At 46.8% G+C, this 25574-nt stretch overlaps 1 protein-coding gene across 3 annotated transcripts in view; it reads right to left on the reverse strand.

Moving 5' to 3' along the window:
• The window catches only part of NRP2 (neuropilin 2), a 254599-nt gene that overhangs the window by 24125 nt on the left and 204900 nt on the right, over positions 1-25574 (reverse strand). Inside the window, exon 16 of one of the 3 annotated variants that reach the window (XM_054970184.1) lies at positions 10429-10615. The exons of 1 other annotated variant lie outside the window; for it this stretch is intronic. In XM_054970184.1, coding sequence (XP_054826159.1) covers positions 10530-10615 — 86 coding nt within the window. In that variant the 3' untranslated portion in view covers positions 10429-10529. Of the gene's footprint in view, positions 1-10428; positions 10616-14617; positions 18023-25574 lie in introns of those variants that run through there. One more of the 3 variants, XM_054970183.1, reaches the window with a different exon arrangement.

The following is a 25574-nucleotide window of genomic DNA, read 5'->3' on the forward strand; positions in this document are numbered from 1 at the left end:
TATGTTTTTAAGAAGGACGGGCAGGTTTTAATAGCATCAGCAGACCGACCCTGAGGGTGCCCCCCCCACACAGAGTACCCTTTTCACCAGCACTAGTGGTGAAGGAAAGTGCCCTCAAGTCATAGCTGACTTATGGAGACCCCTGACGGGGTTTTCAAGGCAAGAGACTAACAGAGGTGGTTAGCTTCTGAGATCTGATGAGATGAGGCTCACCTGGGCTATCCAGGCCAGGGTATCCATCGACTAGAACCTAGCATTGCCAGTCTTTCATCTGTCAGGGTTCTTGTGCTTCAACAACTGCCACACAGTTGAATAACCAACAACTGAAGGCTTGCGAAGCAGAATGTCCTTCTACCTTTTACACAGCTGTGAAAGTGGATAAAGGCCTTGGTGTGACCAAAGGCACAAGCAGTTTGGCAAGAGCAGAATGCCAAGGGCCAAAGTGCTCTGAGCCCTTGGCTCCCAATCCGTGGCCATCTGAGTGAGCTGACCACTGGGTCCAGAACAGGCCCAAGATGTAGTGTGGGGGTTTTGGGGCTTTGTTTTGTTTGTATTTTGCAGAGAGAGGGAGGGAGGGAGGGAGGAGCGCTGCGGTGAAACAGAAAACCCTATTGAAACCAACATACTCAGCCTTGGTCCAACCCCGACTCCACTGTCAATGCTTGGATGTCACGGGGTCTTCAATTGTGCTGAGGCTTCAGCAGCTCTGGATTTTGTTGTCAACAGCAGAACTCAGTCCTGGAACAGAGGAACTTCTAGAGTCTGTGCCAGGACCATCGTGAGCCCTGGGCAGCCAGTCTCTAGGAACTGGACACGAGGTGCTAGGTGCCTCGTGTCTAGGGGCCTGCCCAGAATGGGGGTGCAGGTAATAATGTGAATTGATGCTTGTCTCTGTGTGTGTGTTTGCTTGTTCTATTTATGGTCCACCTTTCTCACCGAGACTCGATTACACAGTGCAGGTCAATACAAGATTATTTGTTAAATAATACATACAATAGGGTAAGGATTGCAGAAATTTGAAAACAAGCAGAGATCTGATACGGAGCTGAAAACAAAATATAAGCGAATTGACATGATATATTACATGATGAGGAACTATCCACAGCGAAAAGGCAGTACAAAGCAGTATATGCAGTCCCTATCCCTTTCCAATGCATCTCTTGGAATCATTTTCTTACAGCACAGCTATCGTAACTGTGTAAAAAACCCTCCTGAATAATTCCGTTTTGCATAGTTTCTGGAAAGCCAGGAGAGTGGGAGCTTTCCTGACCTCATCAGGCAGGCCGTTCCCTGAAGTAGCTGCCACCACAGAGAATGCACGCATGTGGGCAGCGGCTGATTTTGCCCATGTGCATAGAGAAGCCCCTTCTGCAAATGCCAATCCCAGACTACTGTGGGATATCCCTTGTATTGAACTATAGAACATAATTGCCAAATCCCAAGGATAAGTACGTAGGTTACCATTTAATATCCACGAGCAATGACCTGGTGCTGGCAGAGAGTACCGTCAAGTCACATGGCGACCGCTGGTGGGGCTTTCATAGCAAGAGACCAGAAGAAGTGGTTTGCCACTGCCTGCCTCTGCAGCCCTGGTCTTTGCTGGAGGTCTTCCATCCAATTACTAACCAAGGCCGACCCTACTTAGCTTCCAAGATCTGACAAAATTGGGCTTCCCTGGGCAAGCAATGACCTAGGGTTGCCGGTATCCATGCGGGCACTGAAGTTCCCCCAGAACTACAACTGGTCTCCAGAGTGGTAACTTTGGAGGGTGAACTCTATAGCATGACACCCCTGCTGAGACCTCCCCTCCTTCAAACTTGCCCTTCCCAAGCACAGCCCCCAAATGTCTAGGAGTTTCCCAAGCCACAGTTCACACCCCTGTAATGGCCATTCCCGTCCATCAGGGAGTTTAGGCTGCTGGCCCAAAAGCCCAAACAAGGCATGATGGTTGGAGATCTGTGAACAGATCTTACACAGGTTTGGGAAAAGTAAGCTGCAGCTGTGGGAGGTCTCCAATTTGAAATGGAGCCATGGCATAGGGGGAAGAGCATTTAACCCCTTCCCCTTACAACATTTGCACCATCTTAAAACTTCCCCCCTTTCCAGTTGCTATTTGCCTGCAAAGGAAAATGTTTAGGCTTCACCCAAACACTTTTATCTTGCCCAATCCAGGGGAAACAGCACGGGGGCGGGGGGGGGGGACTACAATGGGGAAAAACACTTTATCCAGTTACAGATCTCCCACTATCATATTTAGTTTGGCCTTAAGTTCCATGTACTGAAACGCCCTAATTCAAGTCTAAGACCGTCTCTCTCTGAATGACTACAGAAAGGCTGCCACAGATATTCTGCAAGGCTACCCACCGTGCATGCTCAACATCTGAGGGACTTAAATGTCCAGATCACTGATAAACAGCTTTTCCCCCAGAAAACTCTTCTTTAGTTTACATAAGGGCTAGCGACTGTGCCAAGTAAAAACGGTTAAACCAAACCCTGCCAAGTGGAAATGTTTTGGCCTTCACCCACAAACAAAAACGCTTCTGGTGTCAGCCTGACAAACTCCAGGCTGGTTCCACAATTCCTATGTTCCGTATGAACTCCACACACGATGGCCTTTTTGATTGCTAACACCAAACCTTCAGATCCACAGAATGCTACAAAGAAGTTGTGCGGCCTATCTCAGGAGAAAGACAGCGAAATAGAAACGGGAAAACAGATGTTTGTCTTACTTTCATGAATGAGCAGTCTGGAGCGTGCCTGAGCCGTTAAACTCCTCACACATCCTAAACTCGCCACCCTCAAATTACCCCTTGAGCAGAGAACACAAGAACACACGAAGCTGCCTTTTGCTCAATCAGACCCATGGTCCGTCAAGGTTCGCATTGTTGTCAGACTATGGATGACAGGATATGGTAGACAGGTCTCTGTCCCATTGCAACAAGAAGTCCAAGCTCTTGGTTAAAGGGTTTTATTCAGAAATCCAATCATTTCCATACATATGTCCATAGAGTTACTCAGAGGCAAGAAAGCATCTAAGCAGTACATGTTTCCTTGACAGGAATAGAGACTTGAAGAAAGTACAACTCTAAATACTCAGTCATTTCCCCCCTCCCAGCTAGACCACAGGTTTGCGCAGGAAAGGGTCTGGGAATGCATGAGAGTAAACTGTAACATTTCAGACAGTGCAAGGTCACTCCTGTGAGCTTCTAAGAAAAGAGATAAGGCAGCTGAGTTCTCAGGCTGCTAAAGAAACAAAAGCGATGGTTAGAGCATTTGCAAAATGAAATTAAGATACAGCATTAGTAACGATTCACCACATAGAACAATGTCATGGATGTAGGTGTAGACATGACATTTCTGCCCCCCCCCAAACATTGACCTTCTCTCTCAGGGGCCAGGTTTGTCAGGATAACGTTTGTGAAATTTTGAAATTAGTCTTGGAACATTTACATGAGGTTGCTCCACCCATTCCCTGAAAGATTCATCAAAGTCTGGTTAAATAATAAAGTTTATGATGTTTGATTTTAGAGTCTAGAATTTCTTCCACTTCATAGTGGATCTGGCTGTCCACTAGCGTTGGATGAGGAGCTCCCTTCTCTGGATGCCATTTGTCTGGTGGGGGAGCTTTTTTCAAAAGGCTTAAATGAAATGTTGGGTGGCTTTGTTTTAAATTCTTTGGAAGCTCTATTTCTACAGTTACATCATTTATTACTCTTTTGACAGGAAAAGATCCTAAGTATTTTAACCCTAGTTTTTTACTGGGTTGTTCTCCCTTAATATTTTTTGTGGAGATGTAAACAGGATCTCCTGGTTGCAGCTGCCATTGTTCAGAACGTTTTTGGTCAGCAACTTTTTTACAGTCCTCTTTAGCTTTCTTTAAAGTCTCTTGTATTACTTCCCATTGGAAAGTTAAGTTGGTCCACCATTCTCCCAAATCTCCTGGTTTTTGGGAACCAGGGGTTGTAGCAAAAGGTACAGCGTTCCCCTCATATCCTTGGGCTATCTTGAAAGGAGAAACTCCTGTAGAGCTGTGGATTGAATTGTTATATACATATTCGGCAAAATAAATGAAATCGATCCAATTATCTTGTTGATAGTTAATGTAGCGTCTTAAAAATTGTTCTAACACTTGATTTGTGCATTCGGTTTGTCTGTCAGTTTGAGGATGATGGGCGGAGCTTAAACCTTGTTCAATTCCAGCAATTTTGAGAAGCTCCCGCCAGAAGTTGGCAACGAAATGTACCCCCCGATCTGAGATTACTTTGGTAGGAAATGAATGCAATCTGACTACATGTTTCATGAACAGGCTGGCTAATTTTTTAGCTGTGGGGTTAGTAGTACATGGAACGAAATAAGCTTGCTTAGAAAATAAGTCCACAACCACTAAAACGACAGTATATCCTTTTGAGGAGGGAAGGTCAGTGATAAAGTCCATTGAGATTACAGCCCATGGTCTAGGAGGGGTTTCTAAAGGTTGCAATAGTCCAGGGGGTTTCCCCTTCCTAGTTTTCCCCATTATACATACTGGACAGGAAGATACATATTGAGAGATATCCTTTCTCATATTTGACCACCAAAATCATCTTTGCACTAAATGAAGGGTCTTCAGATACCCAAAACGACTGGCTAATTTTGAATCATGACATTGTTGTAAGATTTCTTTCCTTAAACTGATTGGGATGTAGAGTTTGTTCCTCCTGTACCAGTGGTCATCCGCCTCCTGTTTCAGCTCAGCTTTGGGCACAGCTCCTTTTCAGTTTCTGCTTTTACTCTCCCCATTCTGAGAGATCAGGTGTTGTGCTGCTTTGTGTTTTTGCAGTTTGGCTGCATGTCGTCACCACTCCTCCTAATTGGGCTGGTGAGAAGACTGTATCAATTATCTCCTCCTTCTGGCTGTCATGTTGGGGCATGTGCGAAAGTGCGTCTTCCAGGAAATTTGATTGGCCAGGGAGGTACTTCAACATTAAGCTGAATTTAGAGAAGAATGCCTCCCACCTTAACTGTTTAGCATTCAGTCTACAGAGGGTGCATAGCGCCTCTAAGTTTTTGTGATCAGTCCATACTTCAAAAGGTACTTTAGCCCCTTCTAGCCAATGCCGCCAGGTGGTAAATACCAATTTCACCACAAAAGGTTCTTTTCCCCATATGCTCCAACTGCGTTCAGTTTCAGAGAATTTTTTAGAAATGTATGCGCAAGGGTGCAGTTCCCCCTCCTCATTGGGTTGTAGGAGTAGCTCCCCCCCCCCACGGCCAATGCCACCAGGTGGTAAGTGCCAATTTTACCGCAAAAGATTCGGGAGGGCAATTTGAGCAAAAATTTTTATGAAGGGTCAGTAAAAGTTAGCGAACCCTAAAAACAACTGCAATTGCCTTCTTGTTTTGGGGGGCTTCCACCCCACTACAGCTTGGATTTTTGCCGGGTCCATTTTCAGGCCTTGGTGAGAGTCTCGGTACCCCAAAAAATCCAACTCTTCTTTATGGCATTCACATTTAGACAATTTTACCAGCAGTTTGTGTTTCTTTAAAGTGTTCAGCACATTTCTGGCCCAACTCCACATGGGATTCTTTATCAGCAGTATAAATCAACATGTCATCTAGATAAAGAACTACACCTTTGTACAGGTATTCATGCAGCACTTTATTGATTAAGTTCTTGTACACACCTGGCGCCCCCTGTAGGCCGAAAGGCATTATGAGGTATTCAAATTGTCTCAAAGGGGTGTTGAATGCGGTTTTCCATTCATCCCCCTCCCTTATCCTTACTTGGAAATAAGCATCTTTTAAGTCCAATTTCGAAAAGATTTTGCCTTGCGCCACCACACTGAGCAAGTTTCTAATTAAGGGGAGGGGTACGCATTTGACATGGGTACAGCATTTATTCCCCAATAGTCGGTACACAGTCTCAGCCCCTCATCTTTCTTTTTGCAGAACAATAGAGGTGCAGCATGGGGGGAACTGACTGGGTGGATGAATCCTCACTCTAAGTTTTTGTCAATAAAACTTCTCAGTTCCTTTCTTTCAGCTGAGTACAATTTTCCCTTAGGTAACTTTTCCCCTGGAATGAGTTCAATAGCACAGCCCGTGCCTTTGTGAGGGCTAAGCTCGTCAGCTTCTTTTTCATCAAACACTTGTTTTAAATTTTGATATTCGGAGGGAATGGCTTTCTCTTCCTCCGCAGTCAATAATACAGACTCTAATGGGGAGGGTGCCTCCCTGCCCGATATTTTAATCCATGTATGTTTTGCACAATGATCTCTAATGACCACCATTCCAGTAAGCCATTTGATGTACGGGTCATGGCCCCATAGCCAGCGGCTTCCCAGTACCAAGGGATATTTAGCCACATTGCTGACTATATATGTTCTATTTTCCCAATGATCTCCCATGCTCGTAGGAGTAGGTTCAGTTTTGCAGGGTGCTGGATGCATGTTAGACCCATCCATTTGTTCAAATACTATAGGGTCTTTGAGTTCTATTAGTTCTAAGCCCAGCCCGTTAACCAAGGCTGGTGATATTAAGTGCTGGGAACATCCGGAATCTATTAAGACTTGCACTTGCACATGAGGTCCGTTTTTGGATTCAATAATGTCACAGGCATAAATAATATGCCCTTTTTTCACCTCTGGTGGTTTGGGCACCTTAGGGACCTGCTGTCAGGACCTTTTCATGGCAGGTCTGTCTCATTTCCTGACGGTGGGGTGGAATCCTCTTCTGTTTCTTTTTGTGTGGGTGTCTCATTATTTCGGGCACTCTCATCGGCATCTAAACCAGTCTCTAGCTTCCCACGTTTCGGGGCCGCTTTCCAACTAGGGGTTTTGCCCCCCCCCCCCCAGGTTTGGGTATGCTTTGGCCTCTTCCTCTCTGTGCCAGTTTTACAGGGCATTGTGCTGCAAAATGTCCAATGCCCCCACATTTTAAACATAGTCCTTGTTGCCATCTCAGTTCTCTCCCAGCTCCAGGAATAGGGTCTCTTTGACCTAATGAGGCGCGGTCCCTGTCTGCAGTGGTGGGTCTCCTTGGCCCAGCATCTTGTTGTATTGTAACGTTTCACTACTTGGGTTCTATTTTCAACCTCACATGCCAATTGGATCCATCCTAATAGGGTTTGTGGGTCATCTTGCATGGGTGCTTGATATAGCAGGTTGGCATTCAATCCATTTTGGAACAATTAAATTTTAACTCCTTCATGATAGTCCTGACATTTGGTGGCTAGTTGCCTGAATTCGGCAGCATCTCTTATGGGTCTGGATCCTTGTCTTACATTCTGAGCTTTGTACGAGCCCTTTCTCCCTCTAGTAGGTGTTCAAATTGGGCTCTTATTGCATATATGAAAGCATTTCAGTCATATAGCTCAGGTGCTCCCATGTCATGCAAAGTTACGTACCATCTGGCTGCTGCCCCTTCCAGTTGAGATCCTAAGTGGTTCACTCGACTGTGTTCCGAGGGAAACAAATGTTCCCAATCTTGGAAAAATTCCACATATGGACTATAAAAAATCCTATGTTCCTGGGGTTCCCATCGAATGTGGCTTCCAATTTGAACCATCCTTGCAGTAATCCCGCTGTGGGAGCTCCTGCTCCCTGGTACTCCACCAGCTGGTAGACTGGGGCCACTCCCGGGGGGGGGGGTTTGACCATGTCCCTGCCCCACAAAGGGTATTTGATAGGCTCCATCTGCTCCGTAACCCCTTGGAGCTGCCTGCGGTATTCCTCCGTACTGTGGGTGAAAGGCTTGTGCTTGAACCCTGGTGGCTCCCTGAGGGGGGTATATTGGAGGACCCCGTTTGCGGGTGGCCCACTTGTACTCCAATCCCCATCGGGATAATGACGGGGGCTCCCTGTGATTGCCGGTTTGGGGCATCCTCATCCCTGCAGTGGCAACCCGTGCCCCTGTGCTTACTGTAGTAGATGGGACCCTCAATGGTTGGATCCACACTCCCCTCTGGGGTGGTAAAGTGGGAATTGTCGACACTGGTAGGGGAGTTTGAGTTTGTAAGCTCGTCAGCACTCTCATCCCCTGTGTGTCAATTTGCGCCCCTGTGCCACCCACGATCGAAGGAACAGTCATTGGTTGTGCTCTCCCATACTGACTCATCCCTACTGCCCGGGAGAGTATATTCGGTGCAGTCACTAAGGGAGAAGGCGGAATGATACTCTATCCCTCTGTTCCTGTGGTTACTCCTGAGATTGAGGGAACTACTTGGTCATCCACAAACTGTGCAGGAGTCATTAAAACCACTCTTCCTATAAAGTTTGTTGGATTTTGTCCAATTTGCAGGGCTCTCCCTGGTTGTGGCAGAATAGGGGGTTTTCTTGGTTCCCCGCATGCTCCTGTCACTGATCTCACCGGTGCCTCCGGTGAACTGATGTTCCCTTGCTCTTTGAGGAGACTTCGTTCCCATTCTTCCTGTATCCTCAAGGCATGAGCTAAGTCCTCCTGAGCTGGATGCATCCCATCTCTCACGGTTTGCGGTGTCTGGCTCCCAATAGGGATTTCTGGCTCAGATGCAGCCTTTACGTCACTTGATTCCATGGAGTCTGTCTCTTCCTCGAAGGTATAATCCACCAACATGCGCTCATCGCCAGGGGTTAATCCACGGTCCCCCTGCATTTGTAAATCCATCAACACCGATTGTGTTGCTTTACCCTGCAGTGCGGGTAGCCGTGGTGTCTGATCCCAATCCTGGTTGTTTGGCCCGGCCACAGCTCCCGACTCACAGAGGTCCAAAGGATCTGTTCCTTTCTCAAATGTAACTCCATGATATTCCACGGCGTTGCCAGGGGGTAATCCAGGGTCCCCTGATATTTCTAAATCCTCCGCTATGTCTTGTAACAAGCGGTACTCGCTGGTCTCAGCTATCCATGGGGGATTCAAACTCCACCCCGCGTGGCCCATTAGAGCGGCTGCTCCCCTCGCCGTCGGTTCGCCAATGTACCCCTCCATCTTGATAGAACGTTGAAAGTACATTGTCCCACGGCATTGCGTCCTCTCCTCTGCAGTTAGGGATCTACGAGGGTCCCACTCACGTGTGGGTGGTAATTTCTAGTGGTAGTAGGTAGACCCGGCATTGGGGATCACTTCCAGTTCACGATACATCGGGATGGTCCCGGCAGCACTAAGTCCCCTCATTGAAGATATATTACAGTCCACAAAGTAGTCCAAATTTGAGTGGGTCACAGGTGCCAGCTCTCTGGAAGTCCTTTCCGGAGTTTCACCTGTTCCCAGTGGATCGATGTGATCCTCTGGCGCTGTTGGCCCCAGGTCAGGCTCTGACAACGCGAAGCCGGTAGCCATTCTCCAAGGGTTGCAGGTGCAGAGGAAAACTGAAGGATTCCTATCAAAATGTCAGACTATGGATGACAGGATATGGTAGACAGGTCTCTGTCCCATTGCAACAAGAAGTCCAGGCTCTTGGTTAAATGGTTTTATTCAGAAATCCAATCATTTCCATATATATGTCCATAGAGTTACTCAGAGGCAAGAAAGCATCTAAGCAGTACATGTTTCCTTGACAGGAATAGAGACGTGAAGAAAGTACAACTCTAAATACCCACTCATTTCCCCCCTCCCAGCTAGACCACAGGTTTGCGCAGGAAAGGGTCTGGGAATGCATGAGAGTAAACTGTAACATTTCAGACAGTATCAGGTCACTCCTGTGAGCTTCTAAGAAAAGATAAGACAGCTGTGTTCTCAGGCTGTGAGAGAAACGAAAGTGATGGTTAGAGCATTTGCAAAATGAAATCAAGGTACAGCATTAGCAATGGTTCCACACAGAACAATTGCGTGGATGTAGGGGTACAGACATGACAATTGTCTTCTTAGATGGCAGCAGCTCTCCAGGGTCTCAAGCAGAGGTCTTTCACATCACCTCCCAACTGATCCATTTAACTGAAGATAACTGGGACTGAACCTGGGACCTTACACGTGCCAAGAAGATGCTCTACCTCCAAACGTTTGAAGAACCTCTGAAGTCTTGACATTTTTTCACGTGTGATGCGTACCAGCAGCTCTTGCTGGAAAGAGCTTTTTAAGGTGAAAACCAAGCCCATATTGGCCTCCAAAATGCTCTTTTGCATTATAAATGCCTCTGTGGTTTTTTCCCCACCCATATGGATGGTGATTGGATGATAACTCCTTTCACACAAGATGGGTAGCTGTGTTAGTTTGTTTGTAGCAGTAAAAAAGAGCAAGAGTCCAGTAGCACCTATAAGTCCAGTTTCACACAAGTGAGCTGTGACTCACAAAAGCTCATACTCTTCCATAAATGTTGTTAATCTTATAGGTGCTACTGGACTCTTGCTCTTTTCTACCTTTAAAACAAGAAAGGATCAAAAGTGATTTAAGTCTCGTGTGCAAAAAGACAGTCAGATTGCTGTAAGGATATACTTTATTACCAAGTCTTTTTTACGTTTAGAATTAAGCCCAGGACATAACTCTAAGAAGAGTTCCCGCAAGTTGGCTTGTGTTTGGCCACACAGATGACTCCAGACAAGTCGAGGCTCTCTGTGCTGTGCACCCAGAGGAACGTGCTATACCTTCACCAGCACAGCAGCTGCAAGGAGGGTGCAACTAACCATCTTCTCCCTGGTTGCCACTGCCCTCTCTCCTTTGGCATCTGCAGAGAAAAATGGTGATTCTGTTTTGCGAAATACATATTCCTTTCTCTTCTTAACGTGCCAAGAGGCCTTTAAACATCTGAGTGGTTGAAGTAGGTTAGACTTCGTACAGCTCAAGAGCTCGGCTTGTTAGCAGACCAAGGAGGCCTCCGGCCCAGAATCTTATTTGTAAGTTGTCAAAACCCAGACGCTTGCAGCTGTTGGGCAAGATGCAAAAGCATCCCTTTCTGTTTATGACCAAGAGAAAGAACACCCAGAAGCGCCGCTGGATGTTTGGAGAGCAGCAAAGAGAATTGCTCGGAAGACCTTGCCAATTAAGTGCAGTTATTTTTCTAGCCCAAGTTTAACATCATTTTGAGTCATTAGCATATCAGGCAGCAGGTTAACATTGAGCAGGGTGGGGAAAAAAACATGGTTTTGTTTTGTTTTGACGGCTCTCACTTTTTAAAATTCTGATCAAGTGGCTTTCTGCTCTTCCCTCATTACGTAGAAGGGCACACATGCAATTTCCTGTCTCACGCCTTCCAAACCGCTCACAGGGGTAAGTTAAATGCTGCTCATTCAGTCAAACCCGTCCTTAATCATCTCTTTCCAGAGTTGCTGCTGCTGCTGCGTCTTCCTCTTTTTATCTTCCTCTCACATGGATAGTGTTTTGCAGCCACAAGCACGGCCATTTAAAGCGATAACCACTTGAAGTCTGACCCTAACCACCTGCTTGGCATTTTGACTTCCATCACTTCCCCATCAAAACTCCTTTAACAACTCACATTTGTTCCTCGAGGCTGTCTCTATCTCCAAAATAATCTACCGGGCTCTTTTGGTGAATCCATTTAATGTGCCTGAAGACAGGAGAATTATGAAAATTGATATCTGCTGAGAACATGGCCATTTTTGTTCTCCATTACTGCTTTGCTCAGATTAAGACAATGCCGAAGCTGAAAGCTAATTGCTCTGATGAACTGATACAGTTCACTGAACACAGAGGAAGGCAAGAGGGGAGAGGGAACCACATGGAGTTTTATAAGCCTTTAACCTTTGCAAAAGGGTGTTAAATGCTGATAGCATTGTTCAGAATGATCTAGGTGCATTCGAGATGGCTTTCTCAACAATGATTCATTCGCCACGAGGATACATCTAGAGGGCAGCTTTCCTGTACCACTAAACCAGAAGCGAGTGGGATGGGGTGTGGGGGGAGACGGTGGGGGAGACGGTGCCTGCAAAGAACAAGGGATGGAATTGCACAATCTTTTATGCCATCACTTCTCACTAGTTTGGATGGTACCACTCAGACAGATCCCACCAATTTACCTGTCATGGAGACCAGTGGGGAAACCACTGACCCTTTCTGGGGGTCAGGCTGCAGGGTCAGATTGTTGACCCCCCCCCCCCCGCTGTCGATCTTCTTTTTAAACGAAAAGTTCACTGAATCTGTAAAAATCTTTGAAACAAGCGTGTCTGTGCCAATTTACTTATTAATTAAAAATGAAACTTGTGATTGCTTCAATAATCACTTCACAATCCTAGACAAAAACAATTTTAGTTATAGATACTGCAATGAACTATACCACCATATCCTTTTGAACACAGAATCAAAAGACTGGACAGTATCTGAAATGTATCTTGTTTATATTTACTTTAGACTTTTATTCCGCCCTCTCCGCAAGGGGGCTCCACCACCTACCCTAGAAGTGAGGATGTGACGGTCCCAAGGTCCCCAGCCAGCTTCCATGGCAGAGTGAGAAATCGGGTTCTCCCAAATCCCAGCTCAGCACTCTAACTACTGCATGACACTGGTTCTATACAGGGACGTGCAAATCTCCTTTGAGAAATGTCACCCTCCACCCCACCCCTGGAATTTGCACAATGCAAAAAAACCAAACCAAACAAAATTTTCTTAAAGGTCAAAACGGCACCACATTTTTTGTGCGCAAGTTCATTCAGATTCATGGAAACGGCACTGAAGTGACACTTTGGCTCAAGTAATTTTTCAAATCTATCTACTGGGCAAGCTGGCCAGATCTTAATTAAAGAAGGCTCTTCCAATGTGCTGTTCGAACGGCAGCATTCGCCTCGTTTTGCTCTAGCCGAGCTTTCCAGAATCCTTCGGGATGTTCTGAAAAGCTGTGCTTTGTCTCCTGGGTCTGCCCCCTGAGAAATCTGGTATAATCACCATCAGCAGCAGACCACTCCAGCTACTCCGACGAATCGTATGAGTGGGCTAAGCTGATCAAGATGATTACATCCTTAACAAGCAATGACAGAAAAGAAAACTGGAAAAGCTGCAATTAGAGCCTGAAACCTGTGCATTAATGGGATTAGTCAGCAGAACTCCACCCATACAAAAGGCCAGGGCATACATTTCGAAAACGAGAGGAGCCGGGACTCAGGCCCACCCACCCAGAAGTCCTCGCCTGGGACTCGGGATGGGAGTCCTTCTTACCTCTCCCATTCCAGATGTGGGGTTCCCTCTGCAATTACTCAGTGGTGAGGGGCACGATCACAGCTGCTCCTGTTAATGTCTTGTAATATTTCAGCAGCCTTCCAAAAAACATTTTGAGGGGTGGAGCTTTTGTGATCCCTGGTGCAAATGAAGCTTGCACGTTTGCCCCTGTAACTCTCTCTGTTAAAATGTCTCAATTCTTGCCCTTCTTTTTACCTTATACCAAACTCTGGGACGAAAGGACAGTGCAGGAAACGTTGATCTCAAATTCCACTGATCGGGAATGCCTCTCTTCCCTCTCTCGTCCTCACCATGTTGCCTGCACTTCTTGACATTACTCCTCCCCCAGGCTTGTCCCCTACCTCTCCCTCTTGCCCACTGTAAGGCAAAACTACCGTCCTTCTTGCTCCAGCAGGTGTGAAAGAAAAGTGAGCAATAAGATCCAGGGAAGGAGGAGGCAGTGAATTGCCCAAAGTGCCTAGTCCAGCAATATCCACTCTGCCTTAACTTGCAGCTTCTCTGTTCCTCCTATGGTGGCTATTTCAAGGTGGGAACCAGCTGCCAACCATAGTCCCCACTGGGCAAGCGCCTTGCCCACTTTCCAGAAACGTAGGCTGGGTGCCACATTGGGGAAGAGTGCTCTGAAGAGCCACGGGTGGCATTTCAAAGAGCCGTACGCAGCTCCCAAGCCATGGAGTGAGTATCACTGATCTAGACTTTCAACAAAGGTCAACGGGTCGCATGCAAACTGTAGCAGGGATTGAGCATGGAGTTGGGAAGGTGGAAGCTCATTTCTGGGATAAATTCATCCTGCACAAAACGTGCAGTTTTGTACCAGTGACAACAATACACAAACAATCCTTCCCTCTCCCTTCACATCAGTGGTGTGTATCCCACCGTTTGTGAGGCAGGACTTTCCTGCCCTCCTCCTGCCACAGCCCCTTGAGCATCCCTGGGGAGACCGAACAATGGACTCTCAGAGGAACTGCATTGGGGCAAAGTGGGGGTCCAAAGTGGACTCTCAGAGGAACTGCATTGGGTGAAAGTGGGGGTCCAAAGAGGGAACTGGAAGAAATTCTCACCCCCTTTTCCTCAAACAGAAGTACTGTTCTGCCAGAGAAATTATATCGTGGGAAATACAGCCCCAATTTTACAAAAGCACAGGTGGTTTAATACTATTTCTTTTAAGAGGGTTAGGAGCCTCATACACTTCCATCTTTCCCCACTCGAGGGACCCCATGCCCCCCCTTGGTGGCTTTTAGTAATCTCTTTAATCTTATCTGGCTTCCTGCTTGTACACGTCTGTGTTGTTGCTTCCTCATAAAAGCTTTAGCCATCTTTAGAACGAAACGGAGATAGTCTGAGCAGCTTCAGTTTCTTCCAGCAGGTTTCTAGACCTCACCTTTGCTCTCTCCCCACCCTATATACTTATGGTATCCTGCCTTACAAAAGAATACTACTTTTGGGGGGGGGGGTACGCATGCACATTTGGAAATACATTCCCCCCCCCAGATAAACATTATTCTCATGTTCCAAAAGGGAGAAGAAACAAAACCAGATATATGTATAAAAATATCATCATTTTATTACATTCCACACAATACATTGTCAAGAGTTTCAAAAGTCCACAAGATATTTTCACACACAGGCAACTGGGTGATGCTGATGATGTCACAGCGGTAAGGGGAGGGGTGAAAGGTGGCAGTAAAATTGGTGTTGGGTGGGCAAAGGGAAGTCTTTGGCGAATTTCTAAAAACAGGATCAAAGGTTAAACACACCCAAATTGAGCATAATTAACGTAAGGTGAAATCTGAAATTTCAGTGACTGTATATACACTTGACTGCCATGAGGGGCAGCAGTGGGAAAACCGATGGACGGGAATAAGTTCATCATCATTACCTATAATTCTTTTCCATCTTGGGGTTTTCCCTGTCGTGAGGACCAGCATCACAGAAATTAAGATGCTTGCAAACAAATTATTTCCACACTGTAAACAGTTTTCCACGCTGTTTTCCACGCTGATTAAATCCTGGGGTAAGACAAAGCCACCTTGCTAACAAGAAAATCATCTCCTTCCCTCCCCCATATTGTGAAACAAGATGGGCAACTACTTTATTCTCCCATATCCCATCTTTCTAGATGCAGTGTAACAGCACACACGCTCATTTTGTATCATATACACTCTGCACTTTAAAGAACAGTTTCTTGACTAAGCAGCACTGTGCGGCATTAACCCAGCTAAGCAAGCACCTTGGCAGAGTAAATTTGCTACATGCACGAGAGCATGCTTCCTGAACAACACAGGGTGGAGGGAATGGGACATCAGTCCCCAGACAAAGCGTTCCTTTGGGGGACTAGCAAAGAACCTCCAGTCTCTTCCATGGCCCATGCCAACCCTATGTATAAGTGGGATTCATTCCACCATCAATTTATCTTACACAATTAAATCAATGGCAATGGCGTGCACCATTAGGTTGGGTCTCATGATGTGATAGGAGAAGAGATGTTTTACTCAGCTTCTGTTGGCACAAGAGTCTGGGCTGGATCCAGTTAAAAAAAAGTGCACAGAAGAGCGACTTCCCCACATCACTTCTTCCACAGCTGCCGGAAATGCCCCCTGAAAAACTACTTGTGGGGGACATTGGACCCCCCGCCCAGAGCTGCATGAGGGGAAACTGGAGGGCCACCATGTGAGGTGGGACATCGGCAAAAACCAGCCCCCTTCCCGCCAGCACATCTCAACCTCTTCCACAGGAGCCAGCCTATTGCAAAAGAGCCACAGGAAAAATAAGGGCAGAAACAAACCTTGTTCTTTGTCTTCCCTAACCAGAAGCACGAGATGAAACAGAGGCAAGGTGGCTCAGTGCAAGGGCTGCTTGCAACGGCTGCACTGTGTTTCTGCTTGTGCAAGAGCTCTTGCACGAGCAGAACTGTCCCTTGGGAGCCCGCCCAGTGTTCTTGCGCACGCCCTGCTGATTACAACAGAAATCGGGCATGGGGAAGTCCTGGGTGGTGGGATGGATCCCTAGACCCTCGCCCTTTCGTGCAACAGGGTCACTGCTACTTCCTTAGCTTCTGTTTTTCACGAGGGTCAAAGGGTGGCTACAAATTTTAAGAAGGCTACAACGATTTGTCATGACTGGAGATTTTTTTTTAAGAAGAAGCAAACAGTGTTGGGAAAACACATCCAGTGGCCTGAAAAATACATCTGATTGAACCATTCCAGCCACCTTTGTGTGTTATCCCTGGCTAATCTATACAAGGCATTTCCATTGCATTACTTCAGAGCAAATCAATAGATGGAGGCTTATCGCAGACTCCATTATGCCTCCTTTGCTAAAAGATGCAGAGATATCTGGATTTTAGCAAGCCCAATTCTTGGGGCTTTGGTTGATAGATGTCCTTACCAACGTCTTAAGAAGCAACGTGACCACAAATACAAACTGTGTTGGTCAGTCATTTATGTCAACTCGGAGAGAGAAAAACAAAGGAAAGTTGTCTTTGTAAATTACCAGTAGAAATCCAAGGAAAAAATGTCCTCATTCTCACAAATAAAAGAAAGCATCTCTAAGAATGAGGTTTACTCATCAAAATAAATAAACCTCAGATTCACAGAGCATCTGCATTTTCAAAACCTTTGATCTAAAGATGTCTGTGCATTACTCTAAGGCTGGGCTGAACAGAGAAAAGGAACATTCATTACGAACTTTTCTTTTATAAGGCAACTTGAAAAAGATTTGTTTTGTTGAGGGATTTAGTCCACTACCAAAACAATGGCTATGTTTTTGAGATGTCTACGGGGAGAAAGATCTTAAATTTGACTGTCTCTGAAGCACTCTTGGCTCTTCTAATCATCCATGGTGGCTTTTTTGACTTGCCATTTTTATTTTCCTTTGGCACAGTCTCTCCTTTTTCTTACCGGTATGAACCTACCGACATTCTTAAGGATATTGGTATGTACCCTACCTTAGGCTGGAGGACATTTCTCCAGCAAAAGCCGTCTTTAGCCAACTAAAACAGCTCTTCCGTGGGCGAAGGAGCCACTGAAGTTGGACAAAGAATACTTAGGCTGGAGGAAGGGTTCAAATTTTGCTCCGTAGAGTGGTAGGATACATGCCGATAATGATAAACCCAGCCAAAGCTAGATAAGGCAACAAAAAGCATCGTTCACTTCTCCAAGTAAACAAATTCATAATCAAAAAGGTATCCCAGGCCTTCCCACAAGGCAGGGGAGGAAAAAGCTCTCCTTGTGAAGACGGCAGCAGTCCAAGCAAGTTCCACTGGACCTTTTTGAATAGCCATTCAGCTGATATCACCCACACATGCACGCTTACATACAGATATATAGATAAAGATATACAAGCACACACACCATATACTCTTCCATACCCCTCCTGACTTGCTATTTTCTTGCAAGTTCTCTTCTGGGAAAAAGTCTTTGAAAAATAATAATAATAAAGGAGCATTCACTTTCAAAGAGACAGGGGGAAGCAAGTCTCTTCTGGCAATCCAAGATGCAGCATTATAGTTAAGAGTTTGTAAGAGAACAACGGGGTGAGAAAGAGATGTCTAGAGTTCACATATATGCTGGGTCAGGAGAAAAGTGCAAAATTGAGGCAACGTATTTGAAGTCTTAAAATGTGTTTTTTTTGTTTTGTTTTTTGCAGTGTTTGTTGCTCCACTCTCAGCAATGCGAGCTGCGGTCTTGTTCTAGTTTTATCGTTAAGGTGGGCTCCACTGCCAAAGGGGCCCCATTGGCATAGTGGGCAGTTTTGTAGGTGATGGAGTGATCGCTCTTCTTGGCCGCATAGCGGAACCGGTGGTAGTGGAGCACCAGGGCCAGCGCGACGGAGACCAGCACCAGAACAGCACCTCCGGCGGCCATAACGTAATACCAGTAGGCTGGGATGGGCTGCACTGACACCGTGTCCACTGTGGGCTCGCTCCCTGGCAGAAGGGTGCCCCCTGGGGGAGAGACAGAAGAATGTTGCTAGGTGGGATGCATGCATGCTAATAAAACACACACGCGCACGCACACGCACACACATGCTTTTGCGAGTTTTAAGCAGCTTAAACAAGGTCTGCATGACCGAGCTTTCTCTTTGGCAGGAATGGCAATTCAGATTTTTGACAAGCAGGCAAATTAAAGCAATTCATTAATTAGGTGGGGTGGGGGTGGAAGAAGGATGTAAATTTTGTTAATAGCCATTATATTTGGTAGGAGCAGCCCTCTCCACTGCTCCCCTCCCCTTAATCAGCCCCAGTCTTGTTTCTACGTGGCACTTGTTTGTCAAGTGATGACAAAACATATCACATTTTAAAACAAGTGACAGAGTTTAATTGCAAAGTACGAAGGAGGTTGTGACAGGATCACAGGAAAGATGCTAGGGAGGAAAACATGCTCCATTCCTAAGGGGAAAGGAAGGGGGAAGGACTCGGCAAGCAAAAGTGTGCTTTTCCACAGACTGCCATGCAAAGACCTAGAGAGAGACCAGCCCCACCCGCCTCTGAACAGAACAGGCCAATACACCCCCCACCCCCCACCACTCTGTCATGACCCTGCCGTGTCTTCACAGACCAAGCTATGATTTGACGAAGCGTATCTGAAAGCACCCTGGTCACTTGGCACCTAACGACTGCAAATTACCATTCCAGGCTTCATAACTGATTCGGAACTCCTCTCCTGTCCGTTTCATACTTTCCTGTGCCCCTATTTTAAGCAAAGCAAGCTATAATACGTAACCGGGTTGACAGCCACAATGGTCTTCAGTTGACGCATCATCAATTAATGTATTGAATGGATCTGAACATCACTAACACCCAGGGCTTTTTTTGTGGACAAAGAGGTGGTGGAACTCAGCGGGTTGCCCTCAGAGAAAATGGTCACATGGCTGGTGGCCCCGCCCCCTGATCTCCAGGCAGAGGGGAGTTGAGATTGCCCTCCACGCCGCTCAGCGGCGCGGAGGGCGATCTAAGCTCCCCTCTGTCTGGAGATCAGGAGGCGGGGCCACCAGCCATGTGACCATTTTCAAGAGGTTCCGGAACTCCGTTCCACCATGTTCCCCCTGAAAAAAAGCCCTGCTAACACCTCAATATAAGTTTTTGTATATATAGATACTGAAAAGATGTGTAAAATAACTAGCAATTCATGAAATAAAACTACTATTGGTCAAAGAAAAGGCCATTGAAGATTTTTTCCTTTGCTTATTTCTGATTGCAAAAAATACATCAATCTAAAAATAAGTGAGTCTGTCCTTGACTGGCTGGCTCACTCACTCACATCTCCTTCACTGATTAATCAACTGCAACTTTAGTTGATTAATGTGTGAATTAAACCAATTATAGTCTGAGGCTCTAATTTATCATTCCGGAGAGGGAGCAATACTTTTGAGAAAGGTCAGGTCAGGACTCTTTAGTATGCATTTTCTGTATGGATATACGCAAACAATTCTTTTGCCAATCTCCAAACACAACCAGACTATCTCACAAAAGACGCAGAGAATGCTGTTTACCTTTTACACAAGCACCCTTCCCTACTGAAACCAGAGACCCGTGTACACCATTCAGACCTCTCACACTCAGCAATAGGAAATAAGACCCTGTAAATAACTTGGGATACACTCTGGGAGATTTGTTTCCACTTTTGCTGCTCAATGGCTGGCGTCCCAGAGACAGCTTCCCAAACTGTTATGACTCCAATGATGAAGAAAGATGGCCCTGATTTCTCTTCGTCACTTTTTGCAGTTGTCTGTGATGGGTGGGATTCAGCTTTCACAGAAAGAGCCAAAAGAGGTTCTCTGACATGTGCTTTACAAATCTGTGGCAAACTAGGCCTGTGATCTGACACTGGGGGTTGTGTGATGCACTGAACTTTCTGCATCCTTCTACCTAGAACCATGCTTGACCCAAGTCGTATCTCAGGGCCAAAGCAGATGTGAGAGAGCAGCTATCGTTGTTATTTGATACTTTTGTGCCATTTGGAGGTAAATTGGTGGTGGTGGAGTGGCCTACTTTTTACCTCAAAAGGGGTGGGTGAGGGAGGCATATCTCTCCCCTCTCCTACACCCTAACAGCCTGCTGCTTCAAGCACTTTTATCTCAGCCTGATTCATTTCTTGGGCAAAAAGAGCCCGAAGTGTCCAAGAGCAGTAACTTATGGCAGGAGAGGGTTCAGCTCCCCTTACATCTATTTAATTGCAAATCGCAGCATGCTGCACCCTCTCACACCATGTGATGTGCAAATTCGGCAGATGTGAATAAACAAACATGGTTCCCAACTGATCCTGAGCCATTGATAAAATGAGCCTATGATTCTGGGCTGGTTCCTATGGCATCTTTTGCCTGAAAAGGTTTGTTAGTGTGAGGCTTTACATGTGAGTAGGGAAACATGCACAGATGTATTACAAGGAAGCCACTGTGAGTTTCAGTCCCCGCCACCCCCAAACATGTGGATGGCTATAACCATAGTGTGCTCATACCCATGGGTGGAAGAGAGCTGGCACATATAGTTTCCTTACCAGTGAGCATATTTCTGTAAGGAAAAGGCAAGACAGGAGAGGCCCTCGGACATTATGGTTAACTTGAGTCAGCACCAGCACCAGCACCAGCACCAGCAGCTAACTAAATTCTGTGAGTGGATGGGGTATGTATATGACGCATCTTCCCACCCGGGTCACCTGCTCCACACTTATAATGCAGGATACATGCAAAACGGATCATTTCCTTAAGTCAGTCGTTTTTGGCTTCTGTAAGCTGCTGTCCATTTGCTATTCAGCCCAGAGGCAGCTTTTGCTGCTTGGCAACCGAATCTCTGCGTATTCCACAGATGCCGAGAAGATTCCAAAGGCAGAACAAAATACAGAGGGATAAGCCATGGCTAGAAACACAGCAGGGAAGTTTCCCCCTCACAAGACGACTGAACCCTGTTCTTCACGAGACATACGGCAGTGGGCTTCCACGCGTTCAATGCTCTTTTGTCTTGCAGTTATCTGCCTACGGAGTTATTTCAGGTGCTCCCCCAAAAGACACGCAGACATATGTTGGGGTGCAGAGTGAACAAAGTCTAGAGCACGGGCTTCCCTTGGGACAGGGAATCAGCAGCCACTCTGGCGTTTGTGAAGGAGAGGCAAGAAAGATTTGATTTTCAGTCCAAACTGACTCTCCGTCATCACATGCGCCACACAGCCATCAGCAAGTGACCTCTCTTTTCCACAGAGGGACCATTTATGGGAAAGGGTGATGGAAGGGTGACCTTTCTTCTCACCCTCCACCAAAGACGACCCCTCTGCAGGGAGAACGTGAGCCAAACCGCATGTTCTGAGCCTGCTGCAGGCATAACTAGAGAGTTTGGGATGTTAAGACTCTCTGGAGCGGAGATCAGCTTGCAGGATCCTCACCCTGAACAAAGTCTGGGGGGGGGGAGGGTGAGAGGGGTCTGTTGCTGCCGGCCTGCAGCCCTCCTGCTGTGCCAAGGTTTGAAAGGCAGTGTGGTTTGTGGTGGGCTGGCCTCTGTTTCCCTCACAGGAGGTGCTTTCTCTGTCTCTGTCTCTCTCACCCAACTGCTTTGGGACATGCAGACAAAGAGGCCTCTTGCTGCGTTCATGTAGCTATCCTAACTCTGGTCCCAAGATGTGGACAAGAAAATTCAGTTTGCGTTTCCAGTGGAAATCTGAGAAGACAGCAGAACAGAGCTCGGGCAGGGACCAAAGGCCACCAAAGACCAGCCTCCATGCTTCCCATGGAAGGACCATTAGCTTCAATCTATCAAATTCCTCCTACAGTATAGAGCACTTACAGGGAGTTTGCAAATCAGAGAGCTTTAGAGGAGAAAGTAAAAACTACTCTCAAGCCACCAGCCCATCCAACTTGAGCTCCAAGATGGTAATCGGTCAGGCCACGAGTGACAGCTCACTGACATTTCATGGGCGGCAATTCTCGGCCGGTTCTAATTGTGACATGCTCCTTGAGAACTGTGGGAGAAGAGAGGAAATGACGCGTGCAGAGAGCATTTCTGGTTAGCCTGGTCTCCCCCCCCCCCCAAACAAGATGCCCTCCAACAAAAGGTTTGTTTTAGTGGAAACTGCGCTTTGTTTCAAACTCTGAGAAGAAAAGTTCCCCAAAGGGGCCCTAGAACAACACTGAAGTAGTAAAACTGCCCACCTCCTTGAGACGGTGAACAAGCACAGACTGTCCTGGAATGTGATCAACCACGTCAATACCTTCAGTTGATCTCCCTGCTTTGCCACCCAAGCCGCACAGGGAATGAACTGTAAACGACGGGCCCTCAAACGCCGGGGAGTGCACAGGCCCCTGAAGGCCTGGATTTTCAGGCAGGGCCGTTTGCCACAAGGTTGGGGCTGAAGTCAGGACTGACGTGAAGCACCGACTTCCCCGTTCCCAAGGGCCACGCAGCCTTCTTGTCCCTAAGAAAGGATGCCGTTTCCCTTTCTCCAACTCCTACCAGGAGGAGAACAACTCCAACTCCCAGCCAGGTTGGGGAACTAGGCGAACAACATGTTTGCCCGCTTGAGTGGGGAAAAGCCAGACTGAATTGAAAGGGGGGAAAGAAAAAAGGCCAATGAAAAAGGTGGTCTTACAAATCTGTACAGCGAAAGGAACAGTTTCATGTTTTGTGGGGTCGCAGGACAGGATGGAGTGAAGACGACTAAGTACTACATAGGTCTATCAGTGGAAAATAAACCGTACTAGATTTTTGCTTAAAATGTAATCTATTCTGCATTCCTTTCTGCACAGAAACATAGTTGGATAGGGAGGGGGGGAGATAACCTAGGGAATCGGTGAACTGAGCATTTCTTGTTGAAATTTCACAAACATATTGAGATTCTTGGCACTGTTTCCTCTGAACAGAACTTCCAGGCCTCTCAGCGCTTAAATGTCTTGGGTCCGTCCTGTAAGACATCACTACAGAAATGAAAGGCAATTCTAGAACTTCAGCGGTAGAGATCACACCACAGTGTTCCCATAATCCTTAATTAGGTTTCTGAGGAACAAACTCAGGCCTGACACACTCGCTAATCATCAGTTCCAACGGCTGACCTCATTTAGAGCGGCTTCAGATGGCCTGCTAACATAACCACCGTTGTGTTTTTGGGATGTCTGGTCGGTGCCCTCCTGCTTTCTATCACGCCGTTGAGCCCATGGTAATCACCTCTAACTTGCGAACACCCCTGGATGCTGGTGTAGATATGGTAAAGGAGTACCCGAAGCCATTATTGGTTCTAATTGTCGTCTAATTTGTGATCCAGAGGAGTTAGCCGTGTTAGTCTGTAGTAGCAAAATAGTAAAGAGTCCAGTAGCACCTTTAAGACTAACCAACGTTACTGTAGCATGAGCTTTCGAGAGCCACAGCTCTCTTCGTCAGATACCACCTCTTTGTCTAGTTTGTGGTTACTTCCACACGGGGATTTCTCTCCTTATGAAAAGGAGGAAGGCTCCAGATTAACAAGGAATGTCCACAGGACGTCACGCTCATTTTCAGCCTGACTCACGGCAGTCCTGGGGCTTTCCCCTTTAATCTTCAGAAAAACAAATTCTGTTTTTTTCACAGTGTGAGGGGAAACTGCAGACCTAAACTGCCACTTTCAAAATGGCAAGGGGCAGTTTGCTGCCACCTGCCATTCCCTTTGACCTTAAAAGGGCTTTCTTCCATTTTCACACTGAACTGGGCTGTAATGGTACAGCATGGCTCAGCAGGGAATGGGAAACTGGTGAATGAGGGGAAGGGAGGAGTGAGGGGGGGGGGGTGGCGAGCAGAGCAAGATTAGTGCAGACACCTTTCCCGCCCTTCCCCAAACTGCATGCTATTGCTGCCATTAAAGGGCTGCCTATCTGCACCCCTCTCTGGGTTGCCCTCGGAGAAAATGGTCACATGGCTGGTGGCCCCACCCCCTGATCTCCAGACAGAGGGGAGTTGAGATTGCCCTCCGTGCCGCCGAGCGGCACGGAGGGCAATCTCAACTCCCCTCTGTCTGGAGATCAGGGGGCGGGGCCACCAGCCATGTGACCATTTTCAAGAGGTGCCGGAACTCCGTTCCCCCGCATTCCCCCTGAAAAAAAGCCCTGGATACATGTATAAGGAACTGTCATACTGAGTCGATACCGATGGTCCATCTCAGCCAGGGCTCTTGATTGCCAGCGGCATTTGTCTGGAGGGCCCTTCAGCTGACGTTTTTCTTAGCCCCCCTATCTGACACTCTCCAGGGTGAAGTACATGTTAAAGGACACACGGGGCTGCTGCAGGAAACATCGGCGCTGCACCCTCGACCCCCATTTCAAGATGTACTATCGCTTCCCCTGATATCAGCACACTGAGTGTTTTACCACCCTACCTTCTTCTTTTTAAGCAAGCAGCCAATGACACAGCATTCAGGGAGGGAAATTCTCAGTGTTCAGATTCTCGAGCAGAAAAGTTTGGGAAGACAGTATTTGAAAAGTTTTGCAAGCTGCTGTGACAGCGCTAGCGGAGATGGCTTGCAGGTTTGATTCATTGAGACAACTGCTTATACATTCCAGAGGGGTAGCCATATTAGCATGTCATAGAAAACAAAGGAGTGTCTTGCAGCACGCTTACAATAAACGATTCAGAGTGGTTTTTAGCTAATAGCTCCCAGCCCCAGCAGATAGGCAAACACAGGCATCGAAGCCACATTTTGCAGAAAAATCTTAGTCAAGAAAGCCCTTAATTTGGGGGCAACAATCCCAGATTTTAACATCACCTGCACATGTTCAGATACAATAAAAATGTGCCAAGGTTTGGGCAACAACGCAAAAGCAGTGGCTGGGCTGACCAGGAAGACAATAAAGCTGGAAGTGGCCAGCAACAAGAGAAGGTGGGCAGGAGGGAGGCAAACTGGAGCCGGTGGAAGGAAGGGGGGGGGGTGCGATTTCTCATTCTCTGTGGATCCCCCGTCTTGTACATAATCAATAACTAAATATATTTATAAAATAAATAAAGCTTGAAGGTACCCCAAAAGGATTCTTTTTGGATCTCCTTCCTGGACTGAAAGCAGAAGAATGCCAAAGATCTGGCAGCTAAAGAGGAAGGACAGCAGCTATGAGCCACAGTTTAGCAGCTCCTTGCAACACACAGTGATGCCCTTTAGAGCTGTGCTCCTCATACTCTTTGTTTGTATGCGCCCGGCTAAAAGGAGAGCTACCCTGCTCAGGCAGCCGGGAGGGGCTTCCAGTTGAGGATGGGTGGCAGGCTTTCCTTTCCTTTCTAGCCAAGTGTTTGCTCCAAGTTGCTTATCCCAGCTGTTTTTCTCTCCAAGAACTGCAAGATGAAGATGCTGTATCTGTTGCTTTCAAGGAGAAAAGCAGCTGGCAGGGAGGGAACAGTTTGAAGAGACAGAGAAGGAAGGGACAAGACTCCCTCTGCCACCTCCGCCTCCTCTCTCCTGGCCCGGGGCTTGTCTGGAATCCACTTGCAGCTTTAATCGCTAAAAGGGGGAAGATTCATGGAATGGCCTGCAACTTAACACACAGTTGTGCTCTCAGAT

This window comes from Eublepharis macularius, chromosome 2, assembly GCF_028583425.1.
Source record: "Eublepharis macularius isolate TG4126 chromosome 2, MPM_Emac_v1.0, whole genome shotgun sequence".
Classification (NCBI taxonomy): domain Eukaryota; kingdom Metazoa; phylum Chordata; class Lepidosauria; order Squamata; family Eublepharidae; genus Eublepharis; species Eublepharis macularius.